Source organism: Poeciliopsis prolifica, unplaced genomic scaffold (genome assembly GCF_027474105.1).
Source record: "Poeciliopsis prolifica strain line A6 unplaced genomic scaffold, Auburn_PproV2 SCAFFOLD067, whole genome shotgun sequence".
Lineage (NCBI taxonomy): Eukaryota > Metazoa > Chordata > Actinopteri > Cyprinodontiformes > Poeciliidae > Poeciliopsis > Poeciliopsis prolifica.
The window spans coordinates 110,844-121,972 of record NW_026562442.1 but is presented as its reverse complement, the minus strand read 5'-3'; the positions used below and the strand labels follow the sequence as shown (position 1 = coordinate 121,972).

The 11,129-nt window shown below is 39.9% G+C and overlaps 1 protein-coding gene across 9 annotated transcripts in view; it reads right to left on the bottom strand.

Annotated features, from left to right (window-relative positions):
* Positions 1-5: 5 nt before the first annotated feature.
* Positions 6-11,129, bottom strand: part of ppfia2 (PTPRF interacting protein alpha 2) — a 107,131-nt gene continuing 96,007 nt past the window's right edge. For 2 of the 9 annotated variants that reach the window (XM_055020364.1, XM_055020365.1), the window contains 12 exons: positions 8,762-8,843; positions 7,545-7,745; positions 6,302-6,364; positions 5,743-5,775; positions 5,471-5,646; positions 5,158-5,255; positions 4,904-5,079; positions 4,475-4,543; positions 3,834-3,990; positions 3,588-3,644; positions 2,391-2,482; positions 6-1,144 (listed from right to left, as the gene is read on the bottom strand). In XM_055020364.1, coding sequence (XP_054876339.1) covers positions 2,424-2,482; positions 3,588-3,644; positions 3,834-3,990; positions 4,475-4,543; positions 4,904-5,079; positions 5,158-5,255; positions 5,471-5,646; positions 5,743-5,775; positions 6,302-6,364; positions 7,545-7,745; positions 8,762-8,843 — 1,171 coding nt within the window. In that variant the 3' untranslated portion in view covers positions 6-1,144; positions 2,391-2,423. Of the gene's footprint in view, positions 1,145-2,390; positions 2,483-3,587; positions 3,645-3,833; positions 3,991-4,474; positions 4,544-4,903; positions 5,256-5,470; positions 5,647-5,742; positions 5,776-6,301; positions 6,365-7,544; positions 7,746-8,761; positions 8,844-11,129 lie in introns of all 9 variants that reach the window. The other 7 variants (XM_055020360.1, XM_055020367.1, XM_055020366.1 and 4 more) reach the window with 5 other exon arrangements.

The following is an 11,129-nucleotide window of genomic DNA, read 5'->3' as shown; positions in this document are numbered from 1 at the left end:
ACAGATCACTAACCGTTTTTTTTTATTGACAATGAAAACTTGTTTGCTCACCACTTAGTTTTGACCAAAGTACAAGAAGTAATAAATAAAAAAGAGAAAAGAATCGGAAACAAAATGAATCCTCATTCGTGCAAATGTGAAAACATATAAGACGTTTGCTGTCCGTCCGAAACAACGCAAAGACAAACAGGCCTGACAACTGACTGAAACGAAGAACATTTACACCCAAATGGCAGTCACAGCAAGCAACAGGTTTTTTTCTTTTAATCGTTAAGTCACCTCACTTCAACATGGTCATAAACACTCTACACACATTATGAGCTAAAGCAGTCTGTCTTTCAGTTAATTCATCTGTTTAACAGGAGGGGGGGATAGAAAGGCCAGCTCGGCTGTAAGTGTGTTGATGTGCTGCCTGATGAAACGTACAGTAACAAGTGACGTCTGGGATGCTTTTATGCTCTCCGAGTGGAAGTTGTGCACCTTCAGAGAGCGTCTTGTTTTGTCCTTGGCTTCTAAATAGTCTGAGTTGATGCGGATGTATGAAGGTGCTTCTGTTGTTCCAGTGTGCCGACAAATCCTCCTGAAAAGCTCCATCACGTGTTGTTGGAGTGGCCCACCACTAGAGGGCAGCTTGGCACAACATCGAGTTTCTTCCCTTCTAAGGTCCAGCACAGGCTCATCGTAACTTTTCATTAGCACAATGAAAAAATAAAATCATATGTTCAAAATGATCTAGAGGAACAAGGGTCTAATGGAGAGTTTAAAGAGCAGCATATATTCATCTATGGTCCACTAAATGAGGTGGTAGGGACATTTTTTTTTTTGCACAAACCCTTAATATCTTTTTATACATAGATGTTTTGTGTATATATAATAAAAATGGCATATTTATAAGAATTTACAGATAACCTACACATCTCCTTGTAGAAGAAATACACAGTACATTATGCTCTGACAAGTTACTTTACATGTAAAAGGTAGAAATGGTGACAACGAGGCATCCTGCAGGAGAGTTTAGCACCGGCGTCGGGCGCCCGCATTACAAGTCATGGAGGACGGGGTCAGAGAGGAGAGCAGGGCTTCTTGGCAGTGCGTGTCATCGGATTGTTTCTCGGCAGATCGGCCTGTTGGTTCAGAACTGTAGCTGGAAAGGAAAGGTTAGTGGTGTCAGATCATATCTGAACATGTCAAACAGCAAGAAAAGAAATACCTTCAGGACCCACATAAACCCCAACTGTGCTTCGTTTCAATTCAAATGTCCGGCGACGCAACATGAGCTGCTCTGAATTTCTTGAAATCCCTTCAGCTGTTTACACAGAAGAAGTTAGGAGCATGCGTTGCTAAAACAGGCTCATTTGCAGACCAAGAATCACTACTGGGTTGCAAGCAGCAGTTATTTTCATTCTGTATTTGTTGGTGTACGATCAGTGATTTTTGTAAGATGTTTGCATGGTCAATCTTTTTTTTCCTTCATAACTCCTTGAATGTCTGATACAACTTTTATGACATTCAAGCCAAGCGGCAGCTCCATGTCTGTCCCCAGAGCAGAAAGTCAACATGCTAACATTAGCCTAGCACTTAAACTGAGAGGTTTTAAGTTGAGCTGCTACTGATTCTCATGGGACTTTCTCAGCTGAGTAGTGCTTCGTTTTAGATAACGGTGCCATTGTCACTTGATTGGTCTACAAAGCTGGTTTAATTTGGCAAGTGGGTCGGCTTATAGGCAGGGAGTGAGATTTTCTTGGCACTTGATTAATTTAAGGCAGAAAAGCTTATGATGCAATGCAGAATTATACGTCTTTAAACAGTTTTCTCTTTCTTGTAAAAATAAACAACCTTCTGAAAAATAAAATGCATCAGTATGCAATTTTTATTACAAATATTTTTCTCTGAGACTACATTTAGTTTTTGCCTTAATATCAACCTTGAACTATCTTCTGTGTGTAATTGCAAGTGCTTGCATCACCTTAATTAGAATACTGGCAGCAGTTCAACATAAGGAACTGGATTTAAACCCAATGCACTCGCTGAACTCTGTATTCCTTCCACACTGGCACAATAATGCATTAACTTTCACAGCTACAGTTGAGGATCCGGATGGTCCTAAAATCTCACGTGACAGAATCCTAGAAATACGCATCAGAATTATTAAAACTATTATCTTTTAAAGTTGATCTATCAGGAATGTGTTTGCAAAGATGGGTTTATAAATAATCCTTTCTGGACAGACATTAAAGGACGTGCTACAGGTTTGTTTCTCTACCTGCTGTTACCTGGCAAAAACATGTCCTCTATTCGCCAAGCTAATGAAATATCCTCATGGAAACATTTTTTTCTACCAGTAAAACCTGTGCATTTAACTTAGCGAGACACTGTGTTGTGTTACATACAGCGTACAGTTTAAGGTCCCCCGCTTCCTCCTCTCAGCAGGAGTAGGTTCTCACCGTTGAGCTGTCCAGCCGCTGCACCGCAGATGGTCCGACTGCAGGTGGACACAAACAAACGTGCAACTTCAGATCTCAAACTCTAGATAGAAGAGTAACATTTTTATTTCCAGTCAACCTGAAAGGCATGAATCACACCAGGGAAGGTTTTGTTTTGAGTGGAAACCACAAATGAGTCGTTTTTAGTAATTTGTGAGCGTCACAGACCAGCAAGCACAGAGATTAGAGATGAAGGAACACAGGAAAGCCGTTTCAGTGTCATAGGGAAAAAATAGTTAGAGGACACTGGCCAGAAATTAATCTATTCCTAGTCAAGTGGAACAGAAGGCCATAAAGGGACTGCTTCTAACGCAATCTGTACCCACTTAAAGGACAGAACTGGACCTGCTGCTATACACAAACTACTAAAGGTTTTTAAGCAATTCATGAAGAAATTCAAACTGGGCACCAGCAAGAAATGTTTTAGTGGGATGTGAATGTCTGGAATAACTTTAAATTCAGAACCAGCTGGAGCTGATTTCAAAACATTAACCTTCAATCTTTGATCACTGTTAAATATCAATGTTAAATATCACATTTGATTAAACAAGTGAATGTCAAATCATATTAGATGGTTAAGCTCATAAATTCGTGTTCAAACACTCACAATTTCTTTATTTGGAACTTGTTTCAGTTTTGTAAAGTTCATTTCACACAAAGTGAAATTTCTAGTGGAAATCAGAGTTGACCAAAACAAAATATTTTCTTTCTCTGATTTAAATATGTCCAGATTGGAAAAGAGACATTTGAAACATTTCTGTAGATTCCTCAAGCTGCAGCAGACCAGAACTGTCCTTTAATGAAGACCCATTTCAGCCAATGTCGTCTTACCATGAAGAATTGAAGAGTGACAGTTATATTAGAAACGTATAACTTGCGTTTTCCTTTTGTTCTTCCAGTGAAAGTTTCAAACCTCAGTAAAACTCTATAAAGCCTGAATCCTAAGGGTTGTACTTAAAGGTTAAGTAGAAGAAAATCACTATTTTAAGGAGAGAAACAGCAGGACAGTGGTTGGCAGAAGTTGGGTGAATATGAGAAGGATCATGTAGAATTAGTACGGACGCGGGGCTGACAAGCCCAGAACGTTTCGGGGACATAGCTGACCTTGAAACAAGTCCAAATACATGTCGTCAGGACTGTCATCCAGCACCTCAAAGAGTACTGCAGAGCAGCCATCGAAGAGAACAAGAGACAGTCAGAATGCTCCTGACAAAGCAGCAGCTCAAACTCCTCCTCAGGTGGGTTGCTGTGATAAAGCTGCTTTTTTAAACTCGCCTGCTTCACTCAAATATCCAGATTAAGGCATTTTATGGACTAAGTCAAGCCGACAGAAGAAAATCTGACTCCTACCATCAGGGGGCAGTCTTCTGGAATGACCGGACGTCGCAGTGAGACGGAACCCAGCTGGAAGAGTTTCTGCTGACCCAGGCATCATACTGATACCGTGGACGTCCCGCGGAGGAAACTGTCTCCGCCAGGAGGGACCCCGGAAGTCTTTGTCGTCGCACTGATCAACAGAGAAAATAAAAACATGTTCTTAGAATATACAAGACTCCAAATACTCCCAATAAACTGTAGAAATTCATCCCTTCTAGTTTTTGCTTTCACTTCCCTAGTATGGACTAGTTTGGATCAAGTTCAGTGATTCCTTTTGTGAAACACTGGAGGGTGATGATGTTACTCTAAATGTCAAACTGACCTCAGTAAATATGCTGGTTTCCTTATGTTTTGCAACTTATTAGACCGTACAGATGAATCTTATTATTCAAACTGTTTTTAACAAGTCTCACTAGCTAGAAAACACAGCAGAACATATTACAGCCCTAAAAAGCTCATTAGCATACAAGCAGTAGTGTAACTTTATTGTCTTCTATTCATTGTACTAAAACATAAATTAGAATGGACTTTGTGCTGGTTTGCCACACAAAATACATTTGCTTGTGGTTGTAAGGCGACTCGTTTTGCAGGGCTTTATGTTTCTTCCGGCTCACCTCATCCAGTCTCCTGTCAGTGCCCAGAGCCAGCAGATTATTGTACTCTCGCTCCAAAATCTGACGTGCCTGAAGGAAGATGAGTTAAAAAAACAAAAAAAACAAATTACATCATGTGCTAGTTTTCCCAAGTCCAGCTATTTTCAGCAGCGTGGCAACAGAGGCAGCCGACACATTACGATGTAAAAATTACCCATTTAAATGAGAGGAGTGAAAATTGACAGGGCATTGCGCCAGAATGACAGTTGGCAGATCGGCTTGTTCTGATTTTGATTCGCCAGCTTCTGAAGGCCAATGCCAGCACTTGTGTGCTTTAAGTTTCAATGTGCCGACAAAGATAACGGTTCACATTTTTAAAATCAATGCTTTTCCATATTTCTTGGTCGACATAATTAACGTTCACTCAGTGGATAAAAGCATCTGCAGTACCTGAGTGTTTTGGTTGGGGATCTGGAGAAGCAGAGCCAGGCTGCTGTAGTCAAAGTTGTCATCAAGAGCAACCAGAGCTCCATGCACGCCGCTCTCCAGCAGGATGTTGGCGTAGTCCCGCAGGCCTATACTCTGCACCCAGCGGATGACCCGCTCGTTACTCCACACCAGCACGTCTGCAGAAGCAAACATTAATTTTAGTGAAAAAACAATATTCAACATCATGACAGAAACGGTTTGAAGATTATTCTTGCCTCTTATTTCATGCTGACTTTGTTCCCTGCGTCTCTCCAGCTCCTTTCTGTCATAGTTGAGCTTCTTCAGACACATGATTCCGTACTGTAAACTTGTTCTAATGTCAGAAAAGGCACACACAGTGAAACTTACTGCACTTTGTGCTAAAAACGTTTGTAACCTTTTTCACAAAAAAACTAAGATAAAAAAAGTGGCTGTCAGTGCAAGATGTGACAAAAGGGGCTGGAAACTTTTGTAAGAAACCAAACAACTGATAACATAAGCAAAGTAAGATTCATTAAGGAAATTCTACTTTCTTATTGAGTGAGGTACCTGTGGAAGCTGTCCACCATTTTGAGGTGCACCCTCAGGTCCTTCTTGGTGAGGTGGTCCAACATGCGGGCGTCCACCAGGCACTCCATGAAGTAGCTGCGGTACTGAGGTAGTCCGAGACTGGGCAGCCACTCGTTTCCTATCCACTCATGGTTCATGTCCCCATAAGCCAGAGTCTGAGACGGAACGAGAAAAAGGTCAATAAAAGACGTCGCTTTCTGTAGTTGTGCTGAATGACTTTTAGATACGGGATGAAAAGCTTTTGGCCTTACCTGCGCCCAGCTCCCCTCTTCAGAATCTGATTTCTGACACAACAGTACAAAAGAAGGAAAAAACAAAATTAGGCAATTTTCTGGACAGAATAAAAAAAAATATTGTAGTTGCTTTGAAAACATTGCTTTATGCTCAGACAATAAGCAAAGTTCCTTCCCTAAGAAGTGACATATGAAGGATGATTCATCTGCATACCGTTCATCTACTGTACATAGTTTTATGACAGACACCCCATTTGCATTCAACATTTTCTTAATGTTCATTAAAAACTGGATAAAAAATGATAGATCAAGCTCATTTAGGGTTGGAAACACAATTTGAATAAACTAGGTTAGCAGTCGTGTTTTTTTTTTTTTTACATAATGGAAACTGCCTGCTATCTTACCTAGTATACATCGCCTTTCTTGAAAATGAACTCAGCATATTTATGGAAAAAATACTGTTCAAATGTTAAAGGAAATTATTAACACAAAGGTTTTAGCAGAGATTTCAACTGTCGATCACTATCGATGTTAACTGATGCAGGAAGAAATGGCTGACAGGGACACAGGGACTGACCGTTTTGGAAGGTGCTGCCAGGGTCTCCATCTCCTCATGGGTCACCCATACGTTGCCTGATGGCTACAACGGGCGAAGCCCAAGAGACAGAGTGGTAGTAGAGGTCCAGTAGGAGGGGCAAGCAGTGTTAAAGAAGAAGAGCAGCACCACTGTAAGCCAATAGTGTTATAGCATCATGGTCAGATGATGAAACCCACCAGGGGTCAAAGAAAATATGCAAAGGACAAAAAAATAAAAATAAAAAAACCCCACAGCACAGCACAGAACATCTCAATGCTCGCGTATTATCAAGTAATGTAGGTAAAGACAATGCCATGCAAAAGAAACGTTATTGCATGAAAAGAAAAAGATGCCATGTTACTCATCCCTCACCATCCACTTCCTCAGTGAGACAATCTGTGACTGCATTCAGCAGGGGCCCAACAAAAACAAATAATTCTCTAAAAATAAGTTAATCAGATTTTGCTGAATCTGCCAGTGGATCTGTGCTGTTGAAAATCACAATAATTGCACTAAAAACCAAAAATCTAACAAGGGTGTTCAGTCTCAATCGACTGTTTCAGTCTGACCCTGACTGTTCATTTTGTTCAGAAACGACCTATAAAATAAGGCGCCACATATGACTAGTATGAATATGAATGTGTAGTAAAATTTGAGGAAATCTGGAGCAAAATGGGTAAAAAGATGGGAAAGGAAAGAGGAACCTGGGAGATGAGTACCATCACAGTAACTAAACAATTGGGGACGAACGAAGAGTCAAAAAGTGATCAAGCATTTTAGTTACGGGGGTTGCATGCAAAAATGCTAACTTTTAGATTTTGTGAACGTTTAAAATGGACCCTGTTAGTATTAATATTGGCGATGCCCAGAAAACTCAACCTGTGTTTTCTGTTTGATGCCTGTCCATTTGGAAAGTAAAACTAAATGGAATATCTTCTATGACATGTTCAGAGTTGTCTGTAGGTCATTCAGGCTGTGAGAAAGAACGAGACGTTCAGCAGGTAACTGGAACACTGACACATTACAGTCAGAATGCTCCATTTTATTTTTCTGAGCTTTCAACCTCAGTTTGTCATGAGATATGCTGGCTTAACCCACTAGAGGGAGCTATAAACTCAGCTACTGTTTGACTTTTTTTATTTTTTTTTGCAAAGAAATCTTAAACTGTTTTCCAGGAATTATGAATTATTTCTTCCTTCAAGCCAGTTGCAACTTTCCACAAACGTTTGTGACCGTGACTCACGGTTCTGGTGGTGGGTGGGGCCGAGGGGCTGGTGAGGGAGACCATCTCCTGGATGGCCAGACGAAGTTTGAGCCTGTGCAGTGGGTTGCTGATTCCGATCTCCCTCTGGATCTCGGTGTCGGAAAGCGCAGACATGATGGCGCCGCTCTTCACGTTGGCGCGGCACGCCGCCACGTACCAGGCTGGCATTCCCAGCCACAACTGCAGCGAAAACAGGGAGGGCGATGAGGAAATCATTGAATGTCACTTAACTGTTTCGTTAACAAGTGATTTATTAACATATAGATATGAGCTGCTCAAACATATTAGTCAATATATTACTGCTGTTTAAATTTGAGCAGAAATGACTTTGAATATTGTCTCTTTTCCAGCACTTCATACTCTATGATTATCATGTCTTTTTTATTTAAATTCCTGCTGAAAGTGTCCTTTAAATATCAACATGTTCCTTCAGTCCATTGCTTTTCCATCTTATCTTAACAATAACAGAGTGGTGAGAATTAGACCATGTTATCTGGCATTACAACTTTCCTAGTAAAAGTTGTAATGCTTGCAATAAATGTTGCAGCTCACAAATATAACCGCCAGCCTCCATAATCCCATTCGACTCTGTCCTTATGGGGAAAGGGAGGAGTGAAAATGTCTTCACCAGGCTGTATCTTTGCACTGTTCAACACTTATTTCTATTTTAAGGAATGCCATGAATTAAACTAATATATTTAAATCACTGTTTTTTATTATCAAATTATTGGAAGCAAATCACACCCACTCAGTGCAAGAGTTGCGCTCTTTCTATAGGGACTGCGGGTTTCAAACAGAAAAATAGAGTTAGAAGTTGTCAATAAGTTGCTGGATTTTCCTTCTTTTTTGCACAGATAAGTTGAAAAAGCCTTTTCAAAACAAAAAAAAGCCTTGCTAAAAGTGTGCTACGACACCAGTCGGCTTTGTGGAATCATTGGTATGCAAATCTTTCATAAAATCTATCATGTCTTTTTTCTGTTTTACGTCTATGTGGACCATGAGACTGTTGAAAAGGTCAAACAAAAAAATATTAACTTTCTCCAAACCAAGGTCTTTCCTGGAGGAACTTTCTACCCTGATGTTTTTTCCCCTTACCCCTTGAACACAATCCTGGAAGCTGCCCCACCGTAAATAAAGCTGCAAAGTGTTGAAAAGGTTCATGTCTGATTCTACCTGCAACATAAAATGATGTTTACCTCCAGCCAGGCTACAACTGTGGGGCCGTCCCACTGCGCAAACGGTAATCCTTTCCTCCTTGCCTCCTCCAAAAGCTCGTGCCTGAGGACAGAGGAGACCTCGAGTGAACATGTGAACTTGTACGTCTCGAACATACAGCTGAGCAGTCTGACACGTCTTACTAAATATGCTTGCATCCTCACACACTTCACCCAAATCTCTCCAGTAACACTGCTGTTGTTGTTTTTATCTTGTGCGCATGGAGTTTTTTCTTCCTGTGTGTGCTCAGTGCATGAGAGGTTAGCGCTCCAGCTCGTTTTATCTCCGAGACCAGCCTGCACACCAAGCATGCTGAAAAGGGCAATGCTTTATCATTTATCTCTGTGCTTCCAGAGTGGAGAAGGCACATGAATCTATCCGCACTCTCAGAGATACTCACTCACACACAGGCATTAAAATGCTACTGCTCAGTAATATTTCCTACACATTAAACTCTTCATGTTTTTGACATGTTACAATTTTAAACTTCAATGTATTTTATTGAGATTTTACGTGATGGGTAGATGATATATGAAGTCATAAACAAAGTCCCTAGCTTTGAACATCTTACAAAAAACTGAAGGAGTAAACCTTTCACTTCACAATTATGCACCACTAAATGCTGATTGTACAAAATCCACCCACAAAATACATTGTTTGTTGTTGTAACATGAAAAAAAAAGAAACAGTAAAACATGGATGAACATATTTACAAGACATTATATGTTAAGCTACCAGATGAGTTTTTTCTTGAAAAGAGGCTAACAGCGCATAAAACCAAACATCCATCTGGATGACACTTCACTGCTCAGTAGATAACGCACCTCAAATCTAGCCAGGATTTCCAAATTCCCAATTCAACCACTCACTTCATTCTGCTGATACTGATTTTTTTGTTTTGGTACTTGTGCAAAGATACTTTTGCTCCAGTGTTTGAATTATGCAGTAGGGTATTTCATGTGCAAGTTTTGCTCTGATTTTCTGGGCTGTGCTCCATGGTTTTGTTTAGCAGGTGGTGAAGTGCATCCTGAGAGAGCTGAGTAAGGTTCCGCTTTGCCTCACTTGGAGCCGACCTAGTCAGCGTGATGTAAATTGCACCTTATTGACTAGAAGCAGTGAATAGATCCCCTTAGTTTGTCATGCACACGGCAATTTGCATTGTACTGAATCCTCCCACATTGAGATGGAGTGTTGTTTAATAGTCAAAAGCGACTTACAAACACATCCTCATACCTACACACAGAAATAAATCATTATTCTGTTTTGTGAACACATTTCATAACAAAAAAACTCAACAACCCATTCCTTAGGTGTGTTGTCAAAGGGCTTGACAAATTGAAGGAGTGGGTAAATAAATAAACATGATATATGTAGCACCAAAGCATTAAAGGCCTTAATACACTGAAAAGGTGCTTTATCACAACATACAGTGGGCTTGCAAAAGTATTAAGACCCCTTAAACTTTTTCACATTTTTTTCATTTTTAAGCTAAAAACTTCAAAATGTGTCAGTCTAACACAAAGTAGTGCATAGTAACTACAGTTGAATTATAATCTCTCTTTTTTCACACATAAAAATCTAAAAGGTGTGGCGTGCATTTGTATTTACGTGGATATAGATGGATGTTTTCCATTGAGACGTCTTCAATTGTTGCCCACCAGCAAACATCTTAGGCCAGCTGTATTTGTACCAGGGCTGGTACTTCAACAGAATGTTTTTTTTTTATTTAAAATGTTCCACATAGGGAGGATTTTTACAAAAATGCAATGTATGTAATGAATGACACAACTAACAGTTGAACACTTCCGAATATATAACTAAATGACAAAAAGTAATTTTCCATTTCAAGCTTTTTTTATTGAGAAAAATGCTAAATATGTATAATTTTTCATCTATCATATTAAATCTGAATAATATGCATTTGAATTTGAGGTTGTAGAATTAAAAATATGCAAAAAGGTTCAAGTTGCATGAATGCTTCTGCAAGGCACTATACACAGAAAACAAAAAGCCTACAGATGGTAGAAGAAATGTGTTCATCCAAATACAATCAAGTACATTCACCGTCTTAATCTACTGAGCAAATGGAGGGAGATAGTTGATATTTTATGTTCAGCCTGCGGCTAATGCATGGTGAAATACATCCACTGAACATAGCTGGGGAGAGGGAAGTCAGAAAAAAGTTATGATAAATCAAAAACTAAAAAAAAAAAAAAACCTAAAACACACCCATAACCAGATTCTGCAGCTGGTTACTTCACACACAGAAAAAGAGAGACACATAAAAGGAGAAAAGAGAGTTTGGGTGTGAAAATTAAACCCCAGTCTTAGCGGCGGCACAACCTCTGT